Source organism: Dipteris shenzhenensis, chromosome 21 (assembly GCF_047967505.1).
Source record: "Dipteris shenzhenensis isolate YYH24624 ecotype China chromosome 21, Dip_SZ_1.0, whole genome shotgun sequence".
Lineage (NCBI taxonomy): Eukaryota > Viridiplantae > Streptophyta > Polypodiopsida > Gleicheniales > Dipteridaceae > Dipteris > Dipteris shenzhenensis.
Window position 1 is genome coordinate 17,713,211 of NC_141616.1, and position 26,774 is coordinate 17,739,984.

The 26,774-nt window shown below is 47.7% G+C and overlaps 1 protein-coding gene across 2 annotated transcripts in view; it reads left to right on the forward strand.

Annotated features, from left to right (window-relative positions):
* Positions 1 to 26,774, forward strand: part of LOC147888572 (P-loop containing nucleoside triphosphate hydrolases superfamily protein) — a 113,181-nt gene that overhangs the window by 37,935 nt on the left and 48,472 nt on the right. For both annotated transcript variants that reach the window (XM_087393054.1, XM_087393053.1), the window contains exon 5: positions 15,274 to 15,378. In XM_087393054.1, the coding sequence (XP_087249180.1) occupies positions 15,274 to 15,378 (105 nt within the window). The remainder of the gene's footprint in view (positions 1 to 15,273; positions 15,379 to 26,774) is intronic.

The following is a 26,774-nucleotide window of genomic DNA, read 5'->3' on the forward strand; positions in this document are numbered from 1 at the left end:
TTGTGTGCGTGTACAACATCCCTGCAGGCTATACCTGATTAAACAATTCTGTCCTTTAAGAATCCTTCTTCCCTGCAAACAATGTCAAGCCAGAGCTGCACCAGGATAGCTTAAGGCGTGTTGTGATGTCTCCCCACCACTGCTGCGGGCCGTATAGATTGTTACTATCAAGTTTCGCCCCTACTATCTCTACCTGAAACAGAGGTCACTGTCCTGCAAACTCATAGGTGTTTTAGACATTTTTCTCCTCCCTAACTCAAACCACACCTCCTCGATAGGGTGCGTATTGCCTTGTAGGCGACCCCTGTCGAAGTGTCTGTAGGCCCCACAGATGCAACTTCCTTAATCATTCTCTTCCACTATGGAGTTTGTAAAATGTTGAAAGAAAAATTGCATTCGGTGATTCAAAATTGTCATACTTCACTCCATTACACTACGCTAACACCCAACATACCCTTTGCTTTCAAAATACTAAGACCATAGAGCAACCTTATTGGTTGCCACACTTCTGTCACACAAAATCGTTGCAACCTGTTCCTCAACCCTGCATCGCTCAAGCAATGTCGTATAACCTCTCCGAAGATGCAGAAGTGACACCATAAGGAGTGTCCTTGCAATCCCTTAACAATGTGTTACAAAGGGGTTAGCGTGCTACAAAATGATGGAAGCTGAACACTCTTTCACATCAACCAGGAAGCCATCTGCACCTAACAAAACATCTATGCTGAATCGCTCCCAACCTCTTACTTTAATACAAAGTTATTACGATCAATTTTTTCTCCTATTATCTAATACCTGAAGCATAGGTCACTATTGAATTTTCGTCCTGTAAACTCACAGTTATTTGAGACATTTTTCTCCTCCTAGCTTGCGCGACTCGTATCACACCTCCATGGTAGGTCTCTCTTCCATTTTTACAAGAAACCCACACACAATAGTTCCCTACAAGGATAGAAGTCACACCCTTTAACTTTCCCTAGATGTTCACACACATACTTACATACCTATATGTATGTATATAAAATTTATACAAATTTCGATTAGTCATCTTTTGCCCCTATAGCCGTACAGAGTGTCATGGTTGCTTGCTTCTTGCTAGACTAGGACACACAATGAACATCCAACATGAATGTGTATCTTTTATAGACTTATGTTTCGGGCCTTCTCCCCAATTTGCATCATAGAACCCCTCAAGCTATGGTTCTGCATATGGGCTCTTAGGCCCCTCCAAATGTATTGAGTTAGTAATCTTCCCACTTATGCTGATTTGTGGGCTGATTTTGATGTGGCTTTTGCTGCCTTTTACCCTTGGGCTTGAACTTGGAGAGCATAGCATGCTCGCCAGCCTGGGTTGCCATATTTTTGTGAGTCTGCTCCTCTTGCAACAGAAGTCCTACCAACTCGTGAAAAGAGAGAAGATTGCTGCCCCCCCTCAATGACAAATTCAGCGAGGTGTGGAAACCGAGATAGGACTCAAGAAGAGAGTTCAGAGTGGTGGTGATCATCTCTAAATCCGGAATGACTTCATTAATATTAAGCAATTGTTCCATCAAGTCCTGAAGCTTTGTGAGGTGAGAATTCATGGAATCTCCCTCCTCCATATGCGTATGGGATAGTTCTTGCTTCAGAAAGGAAACCCTGGCATCATTTTTTGCTACAAACATACTCTCTAGTATCTCCCAAGCTGCCATAGATGTCTTGCATGACCGAATATGAGGTATAATGAACCTCTTGACAGACAGAGAAATTACAGAAAGAGCTTGTGCATCTCTAGAGTCCCATCTTTTCTGCCCTGTCGTGGGAGCTCCTGGAGCAGCTGCTCCAACTACTTGTGCTGCATTTGCACCTCTACCCCTGCCAGTTGTAGGAGTGACAGGTGTAGTCATTGTATCTGGTCTTGCTTCATCTCCACTGACATAATCTCAAAGATGTCTGCCAACCAAGATATTGCGAACCATGAAACTCCACAAGGAGTAGTTGGTGCCATCCAACTTATCCTCCTGTGTGAGAACTCCGAACACCTCTTTGGGGTTGTTCTGAGCCATTTTCACCAGATAATCTCAAAAAATACAGCAAACTGACCAAGTCAAATCCCTTCCTGGGATGTAAAATGCACAAGTAAAATCTGCAAAGAAAAATTTGCCCACAGTGACAAATACTGTCACAGCCTATCAAAGGCTCAGAATGCACTTCAATTATTCAGCAAATGCTCTCGAATGTCACTCAAAATTGCCTACAACAGTCCCAAAATGCTTGTGTACTGCCAAATTGCATCAGATTGCCAAAAGCCCCAATTTCTTCAGGGAAATTGCATCCAAAAGAGGGCAAATTGCTTGAAAGCCCCAAAAATGCAAGAAATTGCAGTGTAAAGCAAAAAGCCCCAAATTTTTGCAAGAAATTGCAACTCAAAAAGGGGCAAATTGACTGAAAGCCCCAATTTGCAATTTATTTGCAAAAGAAGTAAATTCTACTGCCAATGTGTCCAAATGAGCACACCGACAATCTCAAAATGCACTTGCTTGAATCCTCAGCCAAGCAATGGCTCAAAATGCACCAGAAAATTCCCAAATGCTTAAATGTGACTCAAACTGAGTCCAAAAAGCTTGCAAGATTGGAGCGCTGAGCTGCTGCTCCTCCCCGCTCCCTTGCTGCACCCTCTCCCTTAGCCCGCCCCTCCCTCTCTCCCTTGCCCTCAGCCCCTCCCCCTCCCTCAGTCCCTCTCTCCCTTCTCCTCCTCCCCCTTCAGCCCGCCCCCTTCCCTTCAGCCCGCTCCCTCTCCTCTCCCTCCCAGCCTGCGTCTCCGCCCCCTCCCTGCCTCACAGCCCGCCCCTTCCTCTCCCTCTCAGCCTGCGCCGCCCCCTCCCTGCCTCTCCACCTCTCCCTCTCCTCTTCCTCTCAGCCTGCGCCGCCCCCTCCCTTCCTCTCAGCCCGCCCCTCCCTGCCCCTCCCTCTCCTTCCTCTCCCTCTCCTCTCCCTCTCAGCCTGCCGCCGCCCCCTTCCTCCCCCTCCTCTCCCTCCTCTCCCTCTCCTCTCAGCCCGCCCCCTCCCTGCCCCTCACCCCACCTCCTTCCTGCCTCTCCTTCCTCTCCCTCTCCTCTCCCTAGCCTGCCCCCTCCCTCCCTCTCAGCCTGCCCCCTCCCCTTCAGCCTCTCAGCCTCTCCCCTCTACCCCTCCCCTCCTCGCCCCTTCCCCTGCTTCCTCCTCACCTCCTTTCCCTGTTTTCTACCCCCCTATCTCCCGCAGCATTTTTTGGAGTGGAAGGAGCCTCCAAATTGTACAAGTCGGCCTCCTCACCTCGATTGGCGATGGATACTCCGTCAGCCAACCCTACTCCACCTCCACCGGCCGCGAAAACTATTACCTTTTTTAAAGACGAGTTGCAGCAGCTCAAGAAGGATTTAGAGATTGAATGCTCTACCACGTTGCTAGCACGCATCTTCGGGTCTCACCCCTCCAGATCCCAAGCTAGAGACTGGATGCTTGCGGCTCTTCCCCCAGACCTCACTTCACGATTGTTAGATGTTCGTCTTCTGGGACGACGTTTTTTCCAGGTTGTTTTTGACACTCCAAAGGCTGCGAGCACTATGCTCAAAGCTGAATTTTTACACTTGGGACACATGAAGATCTTCTTTGAAGCCTTTCATATTGGTTTCGACCCAGTGGAGGCAGATAAGAAAATCTTTTCGCTCTTCATCAGATTTCTCGGGCTTTGCCAGGTTTACCATCGACTTCTTTTTGTTATTGGGGAGCATTTTGGCGCGGTTGCTGAGATCCCACCCCTCCCTGGGTTGCCATTGACTGCAGCAGAGGCAACCAAGGCTGATGGGGTACCTAGAGTTAGGGTCCTCTGTAAGGATCCTAACCTCAAGATGGACCATATTATGATCCAGCGCTTGGATGGTTCTTTTTTTCGCCAGAGAGTAGAGATTTCAGGCACGCAGGACCAGTGCAGGATATGCAGGACCATTGGACACTTTGCCAGGGATTGCCCCAGGAAGAAGAAAAGGCCCAAGATGCCCTCTGGTACAACTACCGCCCCATGGCCTCGACAGGGGGGTGGTACAGGTCCAGAACTTGCTCCTCGGCCTTGACAGAGGGGTGGTACAGGTCTAGCACCTGCTCCTCGGCCTTCACGTGGCGGTCCTCCTCAGGATGGTGGTGGTATAGGTCCAGCACCTGCTGCTTGGCCTCGATAGGGGGTGGTACAGGTCCATCACCTGCTCCTCGACCCCTACCTACCTCAGGGGCACGCGACGCTCTCCAGTGGGTTCCGACATGTGTGCAGATCCCTCCTTCAGTTCACGAGGGTACATTAGTGGACTCTGCTTCACCTCGAGCCGTCCCTCCAGTCTCACCTCGCATAGTGCGAGACATTGAAGCTTCGACCTCCTCCCCGGTTGCAGCTTCTTCCCTAGAACCAGCGGTGCCAGACACTCTTCTTGAGGCAGTAGAGGTCTCCGCGGTTGGGCAGACACAGGATAGAGAGCAGTCTTCACTTCCTCCATTGGACAGGGGGAAGGGGATGGTTTACACTATTGATCCTCTTCTCTCAGAAGGGATTCTTCGCACTCCGGTGTCTGGCTTGCTTCACAGGAACTCATTTTCAGCCCTGGCAGATGGTTCAGATTTCCCAGAGGAGGAGTTTGTGCCCGCTACTTTTGGGGAGCGAGTGATTGGGTTTCCTGTTGACAGGGCTTCTTCTTCAGGTGGTAGGGTTCTTTCCCCTGTTGATTTTCCGCCACTTGGTTCCATTCCTCCCTCCTCGAGCAGGAGGTCTTTCCCTGTTGAGGGGTTTGTTTCCGCCACTAGGTCGGGTAAGGTGTTTCACTCTACATCCTCCCGTCGATGAGGATTATTAGTTGGAACATACAGGGTCTAGGTGGCGTCCCACATCGCGGCTGTAGACAGCTGATCCGGGATCAGCTTCATCCAGGTGTTACTGGGGGTTCCATCGATATCTTATTTATTCAAGAGCACAAATTGGATTCTAGAGATTGTGCCAAGGGATCAGCTTCATCCAGGTGTTACTGGGGTTTGCATTGATATCTTATTTATTCAAGAGCACAAACTGGATTCTAGAGATTGTGTCAAGTCAGGCAAGTTGCTTTCTGGCCATACTTTTTGGTCGCCTGCCTTGGGCACCAGGGGGGGCACTTCTATTTCAGTTTCGCAGTCGGTTCTCCCCTTAGTTGTTGGACACGGAGTCATTATTCTCTCTAGAGCTCAGTGGATTATTCTTTTGATTGGAGGGCGTAAGGTTGGTTTCCTTAACGTGTATGCCTCCAACATTAGAGGGGAACGTGTCCTTATGTGGAAGGATTTACTCTCCTGGGCCCCCATTGCGGATTCATGGGTGATTGGAGGTGACTTTAACATGGTTGAGTTACCGTCATATAAAAAAGGGGGTAGAGAAGGCGGACTTCACTCTTTGGAGAGAGCAGCTTGGGATGCCTTCCTTTTTCACTTCTGTGGCAGAGATACTTGGTTGGACGATGCCTTTCTTATTCAGCCACAGTCCCTTCTGTTCTCTTGGTGCACTGCTGCTGGGGTTTCCACTTCAGACCACTTTCCTGTTGTGCTGGCTATCTCAGAGCCTCACTTGAGAGGCCGGTCTGCCAGCATTAGGATTCCAGATGCCTTTTACACAGAGGAGGACCTTACAAAGGCAGCCCTGCAAATATGGGTTTCTCATGTCCAGGGTGGGCAGCCATATCCATCACATGTAGCTGCTGCCCTTTCTGGTATTAGCGACTTCTGCCGCTCAGTTGCTTGTACCAGGAGAGGAGATATTCTTAGACGTGAGATTGGTGTTCGCTAGCAGTTGGCAGCTTTGCAGAGGAAAGAGCAGAAACGGCCTTCAGATGCTTGGATTCAGGAGCGCCTTGCTACAGCAAGGGCTCATCAGCAAATATTGCTTGATCAGAGAGCAGAGTATGCCTTTCATGCACGGGAGTCCTTCTGGATTCAGATGGGTGGTAGAGTTAATAAACACTTTTTCTCTACTCTTGGCCCTAGACATAGTAGAGAGAGTGTATCCCAGCTTATTGACTCACATGGGGTTTTACAGACAGAGCCTGATGATGTCTTACGCATAGCTTCAGATTTCTATGCCACCCTTCTTACTGCTGATCCTGAGACACGTGATAGAGAGGATGCTAGACAGGCTATTTGGCAGAGCATCCCTGTGTTGGTGAATCCGGGTATGCATGTTTTGCTCGATGCACCTTTCACCAACACAGAGTTCAGGACTGCATTTTCAGCCCTTCACAAGGGCAAGTGCCCAGGTTCGGATGGCCTCACCCCGTCTTTTTTCATTGCATTTTGGGATATGATTGGAGACTACATTACTTCAGCCCTGCAGGCCATTTGGGACTCTAGCGAGATGCCTGGGTCGCTTACAGAGGCTCTCATCCACCTTATCCCGAAAGGTGGTTGCAGAAATTTAGTGTCCCAGTGGAGGCCTATCACACTTCTGGGGACTTGTTACAAGATTCTGGCCAAGGCAATCAGCCTCCGATTGCAGCCCCTTCTCCCTGATCTTATTCATGACACTCAGACGGGATTTGTGCATGGAAGAAGCATTTTTGATAACATTTTCTCTTTCTGGGAAGCTTCGGAGTGGGCCATGCAGAGTGGCCAGAATCTAGCCATTCTACTTTTGGATTTTGAGAAAGCTTATGACAGAGTAGATTGGGGTTTTTGGGAGGGCACCCTTCTACGCTTTGGCTTTACTGATGCTTGGATTAGAGGTGTTTCCTCTTTGTACAGATCAGCCCACAGCCAGGTACTTATTGGTGGGGTAAGGGGTGAGAGATTTCAGATTTCGAAATCAGTCCGTCAGGGATGCCCCCTTGCTCCTTTCCTTTTTTTGTTCGTGGCCGAAGCTATGAGTATTTATGTTAGATCTCAAGCTGACATCTTTGGGCTGAGACTTCCCATCAGAAGGGAAGAGGAGCTACTTGACAATGAGTTGGCAGATGACATAGCAGTTTACTTGGATGCCACTCCACAGACGCTCACTTCTTTCAGGACAGCATTGGATTTATTTTGCTTGGCGGCAGGGGCGCAGATAAATTGGCATAAATCCAATGGCTTTTGGATCAGTGATGAGGACACTCTAGTTTGGGGGCTTGACATAGGATTCACTTGGGTTCAGAGGGGTGTGCCTATCAGGTATTTGGCTGCCAGGTTGGATTAGATATTTCTTCCACGCAGCAGTTTGCTCCTGTTTTGGAGAGCATCAGGAGGAAGCTTCTTTTTTGGAGCTCAGCCAAGTTGGATCTTGCCTCTAGAGTTGTGGTGGTCAACTAGGTCCTCTTGGCCATAGCCTGGTTTGTTTGTTCATGCTGGTGCCGTTCTAGGGACTGCATCATTCAGCTCAGAAGACCGATCAGAAATTTTCTTCGGAGTGGGCTTGATGGCACAACAGATGCCTTAGCCAGGGTGGCTTGGGAGACCCTCATCCTCCCTACACAGGAAGGGGGTCTCAATATTATTGATCCAGATTTACATTGCAGAGCTTTACTTTGTAAGATGGTGGTGCGGGGACTTATGCTAGGGCAGGAACTGTGGAAGGACTTTCTTATTAGCAGCATACAGAGGTGCACACCTTCTTTAGGAGGAGACTGGATGAGCAGTGTTAGGTGGATCTTTACCACAACACACCTCAGATCACATTCGTCCCCTCTCATGGTTGCCATTCTGAAAGCTTGGGCCAGTTTCAGAAGCACTCTTCGGAGGATTCCTTCTTCCTCTCGTGAAGAGATTGATAGGCAACCCATCATGTGGAATGACAGTATTTTAGATGATCATGGCAGACCACTGGGTGCCTCACTCTACATGCAGTGGTCCAGGTGGGAGAGGGGACTTGCATCATCTATGGGGTCTTGGAAAGCTTTCCGCAGGCTTCCAGAGGAGACCAAATCAAGGTTGATAGGACATCTCAGAGGGAGTGCAGGGAGGATCTTGCAGATTGAGGCAGCCCTTCCAGAGGTTTGGGTAGACACAGATGATATGCCACTCACTTCCTCCACTTTGGCAGGTACTTTTACGAGAGGCGGTGTTCCGCTTCAGGTTTTGGCCTTGGAGATGCACAGGAGGATGCTTTAGTTTTTTGTGTCCAGGATGGTGGCAGATCGCTCAGGTCCACAGAGGACATCTTGCTTGAGTCTGCTTTTCAGCTTATCAGGGTTGTAGGTCTTTTGGTGTAGGGATAATTTTCAGAGTGGTTCCTATACCCAGACCCTCGGCTACTCTCCACCGGGTCTTGGAGGCTGTGGCTCTATGGGGGAGTTCCCATCAGGTATTTGCAGTGGGACCCCGGAGAGTGGGAGTGGATTGACGCAGGGCATCGAGAGAAGAGCATCCCCTTCTTTCGTTACACGGTCAGTAATGCCAGGAGACTTCAGCTCAGTAGTAGAGGTTGGAGACCTTCCAGAGTTCCTCATTGGGAGACATTTGATATCACTGCGGATCTGCAGAGGTGCTTCTAGAGGAGACTCTGAAAATCCCACAGGAATAGAAAGATTACTATCTTCTTTTGGCTCTCTATCCATGGTGGGATTGCAGTGAACCTTTGGAGGTCCAGGTTCGGAGCCGATCCTACTTGCCCTCGCTGCCTCTCTGCTTCGAAGTCTATTCAGCATTGCTTATGGGATTGTAGACAGGCGAGGATGATTTGGATGGGGGTAAGTCAGGATTTTCAGTCACTTTGCCCACTCCCCATTCTTTATGACATGGGGCTCAGTGGCTTGGCTTTCTCTTTGTTGTACTCAAAGTTTATGGCGACCCACCAAGAGTCATACCTGGGTCATGTCATGGTCACCTCAGCAACATGCCAAGTTGTTAGACCTTGGTCATACCTAGTTGCAGCGTGTTCACATATGTTCACATCTTGGTCACTCTGAAACAGACTTGGACATGACTTGACATGGACATGACTTGGACATGACTTGACATGGACATGACTTGGACATGACTTGACCTGGACATGACTTGGGTATGACGGAAGCAATACATGACTGAAGAGTGCCAAACCTCAACCTCGACTCACCATAGTCAAAGTTGATCAGAGGGAAGTACTGGCGCAATGGTACACAGGATACACCTGTTGGTGCACATGGGAAGCAGTCCAACAGTTAAGAGGTATAGGTGGTGCACCAACCCTCACAACCAACTAGTGTCAGGAGCGCATGGAATAGACAGGAGAACACATGGAGCACGGGATTCACTAACCCAGAACAGGCTGGAGTGTTGCGGAAGCCATCAAGGACAGAGCGGCCCACAAAGCGTGGAATGGCTAAGGATGGCTAGGGTGCAAGAAGACATCCAATAGGAAGGAGTGGAGATTGGCAGCGGGGGGTGGAGCAGAGGAGGAGAAGGTAAAGAGGGGGAAAGGGGAAAGGGGGAGGGACATTTTGGCGGGGGCGAGAGGCGTTAGAGGCTAGAGTCAAGAGCTCGCCTCGTGTGTATCTTCTCCGAGTATATCAGTCATCTTGCTTTCTAATGAGTTATGCTACTCCCCATCTCTGCTCGCTACTCTAAAATCTCTTTCTGTTGTGTTCTCCTCCCCTCCTCTCCCTTCACCTGGTACAATGGACCTGTGTCATGTGGTTGAAGTTCTTTGCCGTTCATGTCGAGGGTTGGCTTTCATGATGTTGTTCCGCTTTGGTCTTCTTCTTGCTCACATCACTTCAGCACTTGTACTGCTTGCACATAGTTGACACCATCTACCGCTTGCACATAGTTGACACCATCGACTAGCACTCGCCTACATACCATCAGTGACACTTATGGCATATCTTACTCGCTTCTCGCACCAGTGGCCCTAGGCCTCCGGTAATACTTTCGGAAGTGTTAGGACCCCCCCCACCCCCCCCGAGACAGTTTATGGCGATCACGGTGGGACACTGCTGGTGTTGAGTAGCACGAATGAAGTGGTGATCTAGGGTCCTAGAGAGAGGTCTTATGCCGAGTAGTTCTGAAACATTTGAAGGAGCTAGTGAGAGAACTAGAGGTACTTGAGGAGAGTGGAGAAAAGACTTCTGGCAGACCAAACTAGGTACAAGAAGCATTACGTGCGACGTAAGTTTGCGAAGTCCTGAACTCGAGCACAAAGTGAGCCCATTGGAGCAGTAGCCAGAGCAAGTAACTTCATCGACACTCTCATTGACTTGGATCAACAGGAACCCTGGGGGTCAGATTCGGACTCCGGAGAAGAAGTGCAGGGACCTCTGCCTTGGGATCTCGTGATGGAGAGGCATCAAAGCGACACAGGTTATTGAACTTGAATCTGGTGACGCGAAGACACCACCCCGGGTGTCTCGACAACTGACCCCTGAACCAAGTATGGAGGCTGCTGAAGAGAACCTACTGGAAACTCGACCTGGCGAGGTTATTTTTGCTGGGGGTAAGATACCTTTTCAAGCTGATTGTCCTCCACTTCCTCAAAATGATATGTTGGATACCTACTTCGCATCCTCCTCAGGAGATCTATTCACCCATGAGGCCCAGATAGAGGAACAGAGCCAGGAACACAAACGGCTGCTTTATGCATTAAAGCGGAAGCGGTCTCCTGTTTGCATGGAGGAGGAGGACCTGGACCAAATTTTCACACTTCCCTTGCAAGAGACAATCGCTTCCAACAAGAAAATATCCCAAGCTCCAAGCTGTTACTTAGACATCGACACATTGGCTCCAGTGGCAGCTCTTGAGGACCCAGAGCAAGAAGGGATGAAAGCAGCCTTCGAGGAATATGGCGAACTCATTGACATGGCTGACCGAATGACCTATCGGGACAGGTATGCATGGGCTAAAAGATCCCTTCATATGGCTTAGCGCATTATAGATGACAGCTTCATTCAGATGGGTGCCTCCCTCTTTAATACTACAGGTCAGGTTTGCAAGCTTTTGTCACAGAAGCAACACCTCCGCTTGGAACATGAGAAGCAGGTAGCCAGCATGCATAAAGAATGGGAGACAACATTGCAGGTGAAAGAAGCGGAGTGGGGAGCAACTCTACAGGCAAGGGAGGCTGCGTGGAAAACTCAGCAGGACAAGTTTCAGCAATGTCTTGCAGTGAAGGAGGCAGAGTGGACAGCCAGCAAGAAAGTTTTGGAGGACAATCATTCAGCCCAACAGGCTGAGATCCAGAGGGAGCTTGCAGCCCTACAGGACAGATACACCTCACTGATGCAGAGGATAAGCATACTGTGGATCAACAGGTGGAGGTGGTGCGGAGTCAGACGAAGTAGATTCTCGAGGAGGAGGACCATCTCCAAGTTTCACATTCCAAGTTGCAGGACGACTTCCGTGGGCTGCAAGCTGAAAATGTTGCTCTCAAATCTCGATGTGATCATTACAGGTTTGGCTACCACAGATATAAATCCAAATACGAGGACATCCGCAACCTCATGGACACAGTCGAGGAGGAGGCAAGGACCAGCCCCGGAACATCAGCACACCCACCACACCCACCCCCTCCCCCTCCCTGACCTTCATCCAGCAAGCAGTAGCTCCTGGATCTTTTAGTTCGGCATTTCTTTTTGGAGTTCTGTACATTTGGATTCTGTAGTTCTCATGTAAATAAGGAATTTTGGAATTGTATGGCCATGAGCCAGTTTTTTTCAGTTTTACAGTTGTAAGGCCATGAGCCCTTTCTTTTCAGTTTTGGAATGTCAACCACAAGGTCACTTTCTTATTTGTAATTTATACTTAACTTTCTCTCACATTGACCCTCAGTCATTCATCGGGATGGTGAATGATAGTGGCGGGGGATCTGTTGTACTCAAAGTTTATAGCGACCCACCAAGAGTCACACCTGGGTCACGTCATGGTCACCTCAGCAACATGCCAAGTTGTTAGACCTTGGTCATACCTAGTCGCAGCGTGTTCACATATGTTCACATCTTGGTCACTCTGGAACAGACTTGGACATGACTTGACATGGACATGACTTGGATATGACTTGACATGGATATGACTTGGACATGACTTGACCTGGACATGACTTGGGTATGACGGAAGCAATACATGACTGAAGAGTGCCAAACCTCAACCTCGACTCACCATGGTCAAAGTCGATCAGAGGGAAGTACTGGCGCAATGGTACACGGGATACACCTGTTGGTGCACATGGGAAGCAGTCCAAGAGTTAAGAGGTATAGGTGGTGCACCAACCCTCACAACCAACTAGTGTCAGGAGCGCATGGAATAGACAGGAGAACACATGGCGCACGGGATTCACTGACCCAGAACAGGCTGGAGTGTTGCGGAAGCCATCAAGGACAGAGCGGCCCACAAACGGTGGAATGGCTAAGGATGGCTAGGGTGCAAGAAGACATACAATAGGAAGAAGGAGGGGAGATTGGCAGCGGGGGGTGGAGCAGAGGAGGAGAAGGTAAAGAGGGGGAAAGGGGAAAGGGGGAGGGACATTCTGGCGGGGGCGAGAGGCATGAGTGAAGGAGTGAGAGGCTAGAGTCAAGAGCTCGCCTCGTGTGTATCTTCTCCGAGTGTATCAGTCATCTTGCTTTCATGTCGAGGGTTGGCTTTCATGATGTTGTTCCGCTTTGGTCTTCTTCTTGCTCGCATCACTTCAGCACTTGTACCGCTTGCACATAGTTGACACCATCGACTAGCACTCGCCTACGTACCATCAGTGACACTTATGGCATGTCTTACTCGCTTCTCGCACCAGTGGCCCTAGGCCTCCGGTAATACTTCCGGAAGTGCTAGGACCCCCTCCCCCCTCAGACACTCTTACAAGGCCTCAGGTATTCTATGAGAGATTTGACTCCTCTCGGGCCATTTCGGTTCGACGTCATCAGACTGAGTCCTGTTCGTTGGATGTGGTACCACACCTTCCTTTTACAGCTGTACATGCCTTTGTGGATACTTCTTGGGAGATTCTAGCGAGCATAGCATCCTGGCATATCTGGAGAGCCAGATGCACAGAGGCTTTGGAGGGTACTCAGGTTCATCCCTTGCACACATTGGCTAGTATCTGGACAGACACCATACATACTTTGATGGCCGTATGGACGGGTATGCAGGGAGACTCCCGTGTAGCCTCAGCTAGGAGGGCTTCTTTCTTCAGGGAATGGAAGGATTCTTCTTTCTTTGAGACTACTACAGGGTTGAGGTGGCACTTTCAGCCTCAGCCTTGGTTATTTTCCACCTCACTTTGAGGGGGTTTTTTAATTTATCCTCATGATTTCATGATGTATTCCGCTTTGAGCTTGCTCTTGCGGGTTTTTTCTCTTACTTAATAGAAATCTCTTTCTTGAAAAAAAAAAAAAAAGCTTGCAAAGCTCCCAAATTGCTCTTCCATTGCAAAATTGCAATCCAATTGCAAAAGCCCCAAATTTTCTGAACACCGGCAAACCAACTGCAAAGTCTGCAAGAGAATAAAATGCCCAAATTGTACTCCCAGAATACAAGCCAAACAATGGCTACCTGATGCCTGCCAAAGAAAAAACCTGCAAGAATGCCTACAATTTACTGATCTGTACGGATTGACAATCGCTGGACAGAAACAGTCGTACAACTGTACAACGCTTGTACAGATAGAAGTGTACGGACAAAATCCGTACAATTGTGCGGATGTACGGGCTGACAGTATGGCGCATAGTTCAATGAAACGTTTCAGAACGTTGAAACGTGAAACGTTTTGAAACGTTTCAAAACGTTTCAAAAAAATAGGTGAAGTTTCAAAAAACCAAATTGTATTTTTTTGGTCTAAAAAATATAGATTTTATGCATGCATACATTTGGTATGCCAAAACTGTGCAAAACTAGCTAAAAACATAGAAAAAGACTTGACAGAAAGCCTATAATGGGCAATGGTAGAATAGATTATAGACTCCAGATTAGAAAGCTCAATCAAGCCTTCAACTTTATCAACAAGCCTATAATGGCCAATGCTAGAAATTAGAATAGAGTCTAGATTACAAAGCTCAATTAAGCATTTAAATTTTAGAAATTAGATTTCAGTTGAGTAGATACTAGAATCTAGATAGGTCGCAAAAAATCAGATTTCAGATTACAATTTACAAGCTCAAGCCTTAAACTTTATCATATTTCAGTTTTCACAAGTTCAGGAATCACAACCATGGAGTTAGAACTTCCGTACAGCTCTTGTACTGCATTCCGTACAGTAGGTCTGCAGTGCCATATTCCGTACAGTAGGTCTGCAGCGCCATACTATGGCGCTGCAGACCTACTGTACGGAATGCAGTACAAGAGCTGTACGGAAGTTCTGACTACAAGTGTACGGAATACAGTGCAGGTGTACGGAACAGTACTGTGCAGTTGTGCGGAGCAGTACGGCTGATGCAAACTGACAGGTACAAATCTGTATGGAGCTGACCGTACGAAATTTGTACGCTTGTACTTACGATGAGCACAGAGATGTATGGGTGGCGCTGCTATAGTTCACACGTGTGGCGTAAGAGTACGGACTGACAGTCCCTACGTTGTACGAACGATTTGCTACAGGCTTGACGATGAAGTTGTACGGACGAATGGCATAGGAGCTGGGAGCAGGTCCGGGAAGGAAAGCTGCTATGATTCCAAATGATAGAAAATGGGAGAGGGAGAGCAGGAAGCCTGAGAGAGTGAGAGAAACATCGAATGTGCAATAGAATAGAGTAAGAAGAATACAAAGGGGGATACGGTTTTGTCTAAGTGACAAACTTTATCCCTCACTAACCGTAGTTAGTGAACTAACTGTGGTTAAGGGGAAAAACCTCTAAATGAGGGAAAAGTGCCCCTAACCCACTTATTGACTTTACATTGGTCACTGCCTAGAATTTATCAATAATTCTAACAATCCAAGGGTAGCATTGAAAGGGCTCAAGATAGAGCAAGACGTTATGCAAGTCCACACCACGTGGCCTATGAAACCCAAAAGGTGGTAGAAAATGCATCGAAAGGTTCCACTCCCTTCATCTTATGGAAAGGTCACATGGAGAAGAAAATAAAACACAAAGAGAGAACCTTTCTAGAATGGTGTCCTATAGTGAACTCATCAGTACATAGGACACATCTACGGCAAAGAGAGAACCTCAGCTAAAGTTGACAGTATATTGAAGGAATTTTTTGGATTGCTTGATTGTGCTTTGTTCAGTTGTGATTTGTCGCTGAGTACTGGCACACTTGATGTTTCAAAAATATATGTTTCAAATTGCTTCACTTTTGAGGAGGGGGGGAGAGAGAGAGAGAGAGAGATCATGATGTCAATTCAATTAACAAGATTCTCTTGAGCCCATAATGCAGGCAGACACACCACAAATCGTTGTTGGGACTTTGCCATGCATTTGCAAAATGATAGAAACCAATAACCTAAAGACAAAGGCTATGAAGATTCTTGTTATTGATGAGGTAAAGTGGTAACAAATCCTTGATTAACTTTTATTATGGCTTGAACCAGGTTTGTTTGATATGATGTCTGAATTGGGTCGTGGGTCTCTAATGGTGTTTGTAGGAAGGTTTTTTAAACCTCATGGCAAATCTTCAAGGTGTGTAGCGATATTTGATCAGCTTCTTTGGCTTTCAATCTCAATGTTACTACAGTCACATTGAGTATCCACACTAGTTTACTCTTATTTAATGTTATGTGCATGCACAATAATGATGCTTATTTTTATGTGTGGTATATTATATTGTTCCTGCATAAACTGACTCACTTTGTGGACTGCACTGATGTCAGGCCTAGTAGTCAGATGGATACAGCTGCCTATAAAATGTAAAGCTGAAGTATCATGTACTGTCAACTTGTCAGTGCCATCCATGGGAGTCTTCAGAGGTTTACAATCCTGCATGTTAAACCTCTCTAAAATATCTTTGAGATAATTAACTTGAGAGAGAATGAGCTACCATATTTGAATGCCCAATCAATATTGCATCAGTCCCAAATCTGTCATTTCAAATATGCTGCAAAGATCAGCTTTAACTGGTGTAATATGTGCACCATTGTTGCTAGTAGTCAGGCCATCATTCGAGCCTTAAAGAGCCTTTTTGAGTTTGCACGCAAGCTGCTCTCTTCTTTTCTGCACAAAGCCCTCAGGCTGCTACATATAATTCTTTTATTCCAGATAATCATCCAAGAAAGCTGATTGTATATCCATCTGAAGTATTGGCACTTTTGAGCTGAAAGAGAACATACTGTTCTTATGGTGCTGAGATTTCGCACTGGTGCAACGGTTTCTGAGGAGTCAATACCTTCAATGTGGCTGTACCCCTTTGCAAAAAGCCTTGTTTTCTATTTCTGAAATTTACCATCAGAATCAACTCTTGATCATGTAAAGCCATTTAGTGACTATGACTATTTTACCCTGCGGTAACTCACATTACTCCCATGATGGCAAAAGGGAACCTGCCATTGCTGGCTTTTGACAGCTTCCGTAAAAGACACAGGATCCTGCTTATCCATCTGCATCTCTCCCACAAAACATGCATGCTATAGCTCACCTGTAATAGCTGCATTGGAGAACCAAATATTTCTCAATGAGCTTCTTCACTCTCTGAGATGTCTTAGGTATTCTGATGGTGTTTCTGAAGTCTCTTATACTTTAGAATCTTAAATCAAGTCCATGTTGTTAGAAGTCACTGATCCCACATGTGAGCCCCAAAATAAGGAGGACAAGGGGTCAGTAGACTAATAGGGAATTAGGGTCACCTTGAGCATGTTTGCACAGCTGTCTGCACTGTTTTGGAGCAGTGGCTGCATAGACAGAAGATCCTGGAACAGCCGTGATGGAGCAGGAAGGTTCTGCGTGGCACCAAGACAGACGGACAGCAAAAACCTGGAAGTAGGCGGGGCAGTCTGCAGGAGATGGCACGACCAACAGACTGGTTTCCAGGGCAGGTCTGGTCGGTGGAACCTATGGACCCAGTCGGATTTCACTTGACAACCCCCTCCACATCTCAACACTTAGCGCAACGTTCTCTGAAGCCCTTTGTACAGGCAGCGTGGACTGGAGTGAGTGTGGATGCCCTTCCTTCCTCGATGCGGCTAGCCCTCGCGAGAACAAGAGCCACCGTCAGCCGAGATCATCTCTTATATCCTCAGCCAACCAACGGAGTTGGTCCCATAGACAACATACATGGCTTTCGTCAATTAGATGGCTGATGTCGGACTTCCCTCCCCTTTCTTTTCGGTGTTTTTGATTCTCATACAAACAAACTGTCATTTGTTACTCTCCCGTAGAGATAGCCCAATGTATCTCTATTGATATTCTTGTCTCAAACATCAGCCTTGGGTGTGCATGCCTGCTTTAATGCCCCCATCCCTTAGCTTTTGTTATATTATTTGGTCATTCGAGAGGATCTCCTGCAGCTACACACCTTTAGGACTTGGTTGGAGCTGAGGGAGCTTCCAGTGAAGCTGAGCTTCTACAGAGATCACTGTCTTCGTATTTCGGAGGAGGGATTCATCACACCACCGGGGTACACTGAGCTACACATGCCTCACTCACTACGGATCTCCATCGGACAATTTTGGATATCATCTCACCGCCTTCGCAAAGAGAGCGGCAGAGCAGAGGGGATCCCTAGGGAGCATTGCATATGCACATTGTGCGACTGTCAGGAGGTTGAGTTGGAGGAGCATTTTATTTTCAGGTGCCCAGTGTGCTACGAGATCCGAGGTCGCTACCATTGTCTCTTCAGAGACAGCTTCGGACCCCTTTCCAGATTCCTCGCCTACCCAGATCAGAGATGCCTCGTGGCCTTCATTCACGAGGGGTTCCAACACAGACAGTACTTACTCAGGCGACGGCCAGACACCTCTTAGAGTAGGATCACAGAGTTCTTCCCATCGAGTGATATTGATCGTCCAGTCTCTAGTCGCAAACATGACAGAGACCTCGACTTGACGATCGCAGCACGACACACGAGCCATCGAGGGGACACACAGATCACTCCGGGGGACCTCCCATCATTGTTTAGACCCGGGACACGTCCCACGGGAGTCACGGTGGCTCTGGTCTTGCGTCGAGCCTCCTCTAGGAGACCAAGGCGCACGGCACCCCTTGACAGACGCCAACATCCCATCATCGGCTACGCACTAGCCAGGGCGACATGACATATGGAGGCTTCCGCTCCGCTCCAATCTTTTTCCTTTTCATTGTCACACCCAGATGTATTTGACTATGTATGATTAGACTTAGGACTCAGCACGGGTGATGATGCTTGTTTGGTAGCTCCACCCTTACTGTGGTTTGTATCAGGTTTTCTTTCAGTCTCATAGACCCATCGGTCTTCCGAAGACTCTAATAAAATTTTTCTTTCTTTCTTTCTTTCTAGTCTCATAAGCCTTTCTGTCTTTCAAAGATGTTATTAAAATTTTGTTCTTCTCTCTCACATTTTCAAGATCCTAGAACCAAGTCTCTTCTTTTTGACTCCATGGTCCGCTTAGGAGGGATGCACGGTAGCCTCTTTTGGGGGGCAGATTTATCAGAGACAGACTGGTCTTCCATAGAGAGACTCCAGGTTTTGTTTCTCGCTTGGATGAGCCGCAGTAAGCCATTGGTTCTACATTAAATCATGCTTGCGAAGTTTGGGGCCACCCCTTTACATCTTGATGCAGTCTTCCAAGTGGTCACTTATCTCCATAGGGTCAGGGACTTTGATATTACGGCAGTTGGACTACGCAAACTACGATGGCTAGCTCTAACTTCATCTATGGCATTGGAGACGGAGGGGGCATCAGAGTGCCTGGTATGCTCAGACATGCATATGGTTCGTAGGCCTTGGGCTACAGAGGGGTAGATTGCCACCATTTCAATATAGCCTTGAGGCTTTATCCATTCCATTTGCCTGTCAGGAGTCATAAGAGAGCATCTCTTGGAGCTCCACACATTTAAGACCTTTTTAGCACCTAGTGAGCTCTCGGTGAAACTCAGCTTCTAGAGAGATCATTCTTTAGAGATCTCAAAGGAGGGGTTCATCGAGCTGGCTACACCCTGATTCATCTCCCACATGCATTGAGAATCTCAATGGGACTGTTTAGAGTATCTTCACACAGGCTACGGGTTGAGACCGAATGAGCTTAGGGCATCCCACACGAGAGACGGATCTGTAGTTTATGTGATATGCAGGAGACCAAGACAGAGGATCACTATGCTTTCAGATGCCCTATATACCATAAGATCCGTGGACGACACTAGTGTCCTTTCAGTTTTAGTTTCGGCCCACTCAGAGAGTTACTGGCACATTAGATCAGTGACGACGGGTGGCTATTTTCCTTCTTGAGGCCCAGAGACACCAAGATCAGCTCATACGAGCACATGAAGGATCGACCAAGCCCAATCAGAGAACCATGATGGATATTTTTTGTGGTGCCCCGAGCCAGGGACAGCATGGGATCAGAAATAGGAGAGAGCCAGAGGACACGACTCACTAGATCCGAACCCAAGTGGACACTCACATGAGGGCTGCAGACATATCCTCTTTTTTCGATGTGACCCACTATCTGACAAGTGATGTGACCCACGATAGCACTTGTCAGATAGTGGGTCACATCACGGAGACTACTGAGGAGGAGGGATTGACCTAGATAGGCCGAGTGACTGCAACGTTCTATCACTCTCTCTCAATGCCAGTCCTCACTAGATCCTAAGCCGCTGTCGGACACACTCCTCTTGTCTCTTGTCGATTGTCTACTCATGTTGGTCCCACAAACAACATACACAAGTCCAACCACTCAAGGATGGGTGACTGATTGATAGACGACCGAGGGATTCTCCTTGGTGTTTGCTTTCCCTTTTTGGGTTTCTCTGCAGTGATAGCGCGATGTACTACTTTTATTTCTCGTCACAAGCATTAGCCTTCAGTAGGGGTGCCCATTTTAGTGGCCCCACCACCTTAGCTTTCATTGTATTTGGGTTCTTTTAAGTCTCATAGACCCTTTGGTCTTTTGTGGTGGACGTTCATAAACTCTCTCTCTCTCTGTCCACCCTCACAGTTTGCTTGTATCAAGATTCCCAGTCTCATAGACCCATCGGTCTTCCGAAGACTTTAATAAACTCTCTCTCTCTCTCTCTCTCTCTCTGTGCTCGTCGCCTGCTGCGTAGCTCATCAGCTCGCCCATAGCGTAGCCCTCTGTCGCCTCAGCTTTGCAACTGCCTCAGCCCACTTGCCTCCATTTGCCTCGTCACACGGCAAGTAGGAGAGCCACCACAAAGGTCGAAGGAAGAGAGGGGTCGAGAGCTGCTGAGGGGAGTTCGCAGGCCAGATTTAGGTCAGCCCAGACTGAGCTGAGCCCCTGGATCAGCTTGGGGTGTTAGACTCAGCAAAGGGTTTTAAGATCCATGATGGCCAATATGGAGTTTCCCAAGACCAAATTGTTTGCTTCTATACCGACCAGCAAGCCATCATACTCTGCTATTGCAGCAACACCTAGCCCATTTGCACTGATGTACAAGCGAAAGATTGGCACAGATTCAAATGATCAGATTTATTATCTACAGTAAGAGGTACGAGAGCTCAGGCTTTTGGTTGAAGCCCTCGGGAGGAAAGTGAAGGAGGTGGAAAGAAATGGCAAGAAAGAAATCACACAGGAGGTTATGCAGATATATAGTAAAGCAGCACCTGCACAACAATTGGTGACCTAAGTCCAGGACATGGCTACCAACCAAATTAAAATCAATAAAACAGGAAATTACAGCAGCGATGGACAATAAAATCAATAAAAGTGAAGTATATGAAGAGGTACAAGAACAGGAAAGGAGGGAGAATAATATTAGGTGTCTACACATTCTGCGAGCTGGCATGAAGGGAATATGGCAGAAAAGATTGATCACATCATAGCAGCAACCCCTCAGATTGAATGGGACTCAAAGGACATAGTTGGTGCCCTCCAAGTTGGGACACAAGTTAAAGTGGTTCTCAATGATAGCAAGGCAAGAAGTAAGCTTCTCAAGCAAACCAATAAGCTGAGAGGCACTAAAATATGGATCTCGGCGGAGGAGCTTACTCCGACTCAGCTCAAGCTGAAAGCAACAGAACTGACCAAAGTGAAGGAAGCCCTCAAGGAAGGAAAATGGGCTGTTTACAGAGATGGAAAAGCACTTATCAAAGACTTCAAATCCAAACCCAAAGACTCTTGGTCTTAAACTAATGTAATGCAGGCCGATTATCTTTTGTAGTAGACCATAGTTAGTGAAGGAACATGGTAGAGAGAGGAAGAGAGAGAGGGGTAGGCTAGGGAGAGAGGAAGTGATACTCAAAAGGAGACATAATGAAATGGAAATGAAATGACTAGAGCAATGAACAAAAATGAGAGTACTCACATGTAGACCAAAGAGCTTGTAGCTTGATACTTGATTGATTTGACACTAGACAAGTACAGCTCTTATATAAGAGCACACACACACATATGAACACCTATGCATATGGGATAACTCCCAATATGACACGTGGCATCCATAGGATACACTAGACTAGAATTCACACTAGAACACACTTTTTTGACTCACTTTGGCTTCATATTCCAACACCCCCCCATGAAGGCAAGGTGAGAGACTACTGGAATGGAACCAAGAATAGAACATGACAATTACGGTCTAAGGTGAGGGACTATTGGAATGGAATCAAGAACAGAACATGACAATGACGGTCATCAAACTGTGCACCCTATGTAACTCAGAGGCTAAAGTTTGAGCGTGTTCAGAGCTTGATTCAGTCAAGCAGAAAGTAGCTGAAAACAGCTTGTAAGGGCTAATGCTTCCAAATGAAGAGCAACTCGTATTGCAACTCATGGCTCCCACAATACATCCCCCTCTAAACCTATCAAAGCCAATACAAGGCTCCCACAGTACATCCCCTCGTGGCTCCAGGGGCTAATGAGAGACATGGAGCCACACACCAAAATAAAATAGGAAAATACATATTTTTAGGAGGACTATCCAAGGCAGATAACTTTTTTTTTTCCCCCCCCAAAAAAGAGACTTCTATTAAGTATTAAAGAAAACCGTTAGAGCAAGCTCCATACGGGAATACAGGATACACCATGCAATGCATGAAAAGCTCAAGAGCCATAAAGAAAGAATTGGGGCTGATAGTGCCATCTCAATCTAGTAGCAACCTTGGAGAAAAAGGAAGAACCCCTCCAAACTCGAAGAAATACAGTCCTCCTAGAAGAGGCTGCCCGTGAAGGGCCCTGCATGTTAGCCCATATGGCTATCAAAGTGTGAACTGTGTCACTCCAAATACCCGTGAACACCTGTGATGGATGTATTTGGGTGCCATCCAAGGCTTCTGTGCATCTGGCTCTCCAAATATGCCAAGAGGAAATGCTAGCCAAAATCTCCCAAGAGGTGTCCACTGAAACATGTGAAGCTCTGAAAGGAATATGTTGGTACCTCCTGAAGAGAGCAGGGCTCTATCACCTGTCGGTGGATCGAGAGTGCCCAAGAAGAAGGCTCACCCTCATAAAACACCTGGGGCCCAGTAAGGGATAACCATGCGACCGTGCCCCAAGTCATGAAGAAAGGGGAAGTATGAAAAATGCTGAGTATCCGAGCAACTCCTTTTCAAACAATCCTCGCTTGATTGCAGTCCCAAAGGCAATGTCACACTGACTCCTCTGCAAAATGACAACGAGGGCAAGTGGGATCAGCCCCAAATCATGATCTCCACAGGTTCACTGCAATCCCTCCATGAATAGAAAGCCAAAAGAAAAGAGTGGTCTTTCTATTTCTGAGGGATTTCCATAGCCTCCTCCAGAAATTCATACGCAAATCTGCGGTGATGAAGAAGCTACCCCAATGGGAGGCTTTGGAGGGAGCCCAACCTCTACTGCTCAGCTGAAATCTCTTGGCATTACCAACCGTGAAATGAAAGAAGGGAATCCCCCTCTCTCGGTGCCCATGATCTATCCACTCCCACTCTCCTGGGTCCCACTGCAAGCACCTGATAGGTGCACCTCCATATAACCACAACCTCCAGGATCCTAGGGCCAAGAGCAGAGGGTCGGGGTCCAAGTACCACTGCAAGCCCGCTCCATGGTCCACAAAACCAGCAATCCTGACAGGCTGAAAGGCAACCTCTAGAAGAATATCATCCGTGGATCTAGAGAGTATACCTCCATCCCCAATGTCAAAGACCAGAGCATTGTCCCCAAGACCTCGAAGAGCGATCACCTGTAGAGGAACTGCTGTCCTTGAAAAAGCTCCCATCCAAGTGGTGGAAGTAATAGGCATCTCAACTGTCCATTCCACCGGGATGGCTGCATCTATCTGCTGAATCCTGCGTGCTACCCCTCTGAGGGGACTCACGGACTGTAGCCTCTGATCCTCAGATAGCCTGATAAAAGCCTTCCAAGTGCCTACTGTGTAGGCGGGGCCTCTCTCCCATCCAGACCACTGCATATAATGGGAAGTGCCCAGAGGTCTGCCATGCTCATCAAGTATACTATCGTTCCAAATGATCGGCTGCCTATCAATCTCTTCAAGGGTAGAGGGCGGAACCCTTCGAAGAGTGTTCCTGAAGCTGCCCCAAGCTTTTAGGATGGCAGTCATGAAAGGAGAGGCAGGAGACCTGAGAGGGACGGAAGTAAAAATCCAGCGAGGGCTGTCCACCCAATCATCTCCTAAGGTAGGTGTGCAAGCCTGAATGCGTCCAAAAAAGAAATCCTTCCAAGGTTCCTGCCCAAGCATGAGTCTACTCACCACCACCTTACAAAGCAATGCCCTGCACTGCAAGTCGGGGCCAATGATATTAAGGCCCCCTTCCCATGTAGGGAGAATAATGGTCTCCTAGGCCACCCTCGCTACAACATCTGCTGTGCCATCAAGTCCACTCCATAAAAAATTCATGACTGGTCTAATTAGCTGAGTGATGCAATCCCTAGACCGGCACCAACAAGAACACACAAATCATGCAGTGGCCAAGAGAACCTGGTTCACTACCACAACTCTAGAGGCAAGGTCGAGTTTGGCTGAGCTCCAAAAAAGGAGCTTTTTCCTTATACTTTCTAGTATTGGGGCAAACTGCTGTGCTGGAGAGATGCCCAAACCTACCTGGCATCCCAAATATCTGACAAGAACACCCCTCTGAAGCCAATGTCAACTCCCTAGCCTAGAGTGTCCTCATCACTGATCCAAAAGCCAAGGGATTTATGCCAATTAATGTGTGCCCCTATAGCTGAGCAAAAAATATTTAAGGCTGTCCGGAAAGAATCAAGTGACTGCGAAGAGGCCTCAATAAAAATAGCAGTGTCATCAGCCAACTCATAGTTGAGAAGCTCCTGCTCCTGTCTCAAGGGCAATCTCAACCCATAAAGCTCAGCCTGAGATCTAAGGAAGATACTCATAGCTTCTGCCACAAAGAGAAAGAGGAAGCGGGCTAAAGGGCATCCCTGACGAACTGATCTGGAAATCTGAAACCTGTCACCCCTTACCCCTCCAATCAAAACCTGGCTGTGGGCTGATCTGTAAAGGGAGGCCACCCCTCTAATCCATGCATGTGAAAATCCAAACTGTAGAAGAGTGCCCTCAAGAAAACCCCAATCTACTCTGTCATAGGGTTTCTCAAAGTCCAGGAGTAGAACTGCTAGCCTCTGCCCGCTCTTCATAGCCTACTCTGTGGCTTCCCAAAAGGAAAAAATATTATCAAATATGCTCTTGCCATGCACAAAGCATGTCTGAGTATCATGGATGAGGTTTGGAAGAAGGGGCTGCAACCGGATGCTGATTGCCTTGGCTAAGATTTTGTACAGACTGCCCAAAAGAGTGATGGGTCTCCAATGGGATACAAAATTCCTGTTGCCACCTTTCGGGATAAGGTGTATGAGTCCCTCGGTTAGTGAGTTAGGCATCTCACCTGAGTCCCAAATGCCGTGCAGGGCTGAAGTAATATGATCACCTATCATATCCCAAAAGGCTGTATAAAAAGGAGTAAGGCCATCGGAACCAGGGCATTTGCTCTTATGAAGGGCAGAGAGAGCACTTTTGAACTCTGTGTTGGTAAAGTGTGCATCAAGTGAGCATATCATCTCTGGTGTGACCGACACAGGTAAACTCTACCAAATCTCATCTCTAGCCATATCTCTGGCCTGTGTGTCAGGATCTGCGGAAAGAAGGGAGGCATAGAAAGCTGTTGCTAAGTGCATGACAGTATCCGGATGAGACTACAAAACGCCGTCAGAGTCAATAAGTTGCCTGACACTCTCTCTACTATGTCTGGGACCAAGTGTAGAGAAAAAGTGTTTATTGACTCTCCCTCCCATCTGTATCCAAAAGGACTCCTGTGCATGGAAGGCATACTCTGCTCTCTGATCAAGCAATGTCTGCAAGTGAGCCCTTGCTGTAGCAAGGCGCTCCTGTACCTGCAAGGCTGCCAACTGCCGGCATATACCAATCTCCCGCATGTGTATCTCACCTCGCCGAGCACTAGCAATAGAGTGATAAAAGTCGCTGATACTGGCAAGTGCTATGGCCACATGTGAAGGACCCGGCCACTCCCCCTGCATGTGAGAAACCCAGATCTCCAAGACTACCTCTGTGAGGCTTTCATCCGTGTATAAGGCATCGGGGATCTTGATACTGTGAGACCCCGTCCTCTCAGATGGGGCTCTGAGATGGACAAAACAACCGGAAAATGGTCAGAAGTGGAAACACCAGGTGCAATGCAAACTGTCCCCGCTCTATCAAGAGCCCAGTCATCCACATAGAATCTGTCAATACGGGCATGGATAGGCATCTGCACCCTATGGTTTGACCATGAAAACAAAAGTGACTGAGACTGAACATGAAATGCATCATCTAACCAAACATCTCTGCCACTGAATCTGAACAAGAAGGCATCCCGAGCTGCTCTCTCGAGGGAATGAATGCCACCTTCTCTGCCTCCTTGCTTATCAGAAGGTGCCTCAACCATGAAGTCACCTCCAATAATCCACGAATCTGCAATATCAGCCCACGAGAGCAACTCTTTCCAAAATAGAACACGGTCCCCTCTGTTGCTCGGAGCATAGAGGTTGAGGAAACCAACCTTACGTCCGTCAATCAGAAGTAAAACCCACTAGGCCCTGGAGGGGGTTATGGTACCGTGTCCAATGATCAGAGGGAGAATAGAATCTGAAACTGATATGCATGTATCTCCTGTGGTTCCCAAGGTAGGAAGCCAAAAAGTTCGGAGGAAAGTCCACAGGTGAGAGAGAGAAAGATCTCTCAAAAGGGATGCCGATAGCTGGCTCCCTGAAAGTGGAAGGTACAAAACCATCATTTGGGAGGTCAGAGAGGTCCTCCAGAGCGGAAAAGGAGTTTCGATGAGCCAGTCCTGGGGAGGGGGTACGAAGGATTCCTACCGAAGCAGGGAGAGAATGTAAGACCCCATTCCCTCTATCCACAGAGGGAGGCACCTGTATTGAGTCTTGATCAAGAAGTGCTATGCATGTATCTCCTGTGGTTCCCAAGGTAGGAAGCCAAAAAGTTCGGAGGAAAGTCCACAGGTGAGAGAGAGAAAGATCTCTCAAAAGGGATGCCGATAGCTGGCTCCCTGAAAGTGGAAGGTACAAAACCATCATCTGGGAGGTCAGAGAGGTCCTCCAGAGCAGAAAAGGAGTTTCGATGAGCCAGTCCTGGGGAGGGGGTACGAAGGATTCCTACCGAAGCAGGGAGAGAATGTAAGACCCCCTTCCCTCTATCCACAGAGGGAGGCACCTGTATTGAGTCTTGATCAAGAAGTGCTGCGGATGAGGTGCCAACAACCTGGGTTGCTGAGGAAGGTACATCCTGATCCTGGGGTGGAGTCGAACAAGGCTCCTGAACACT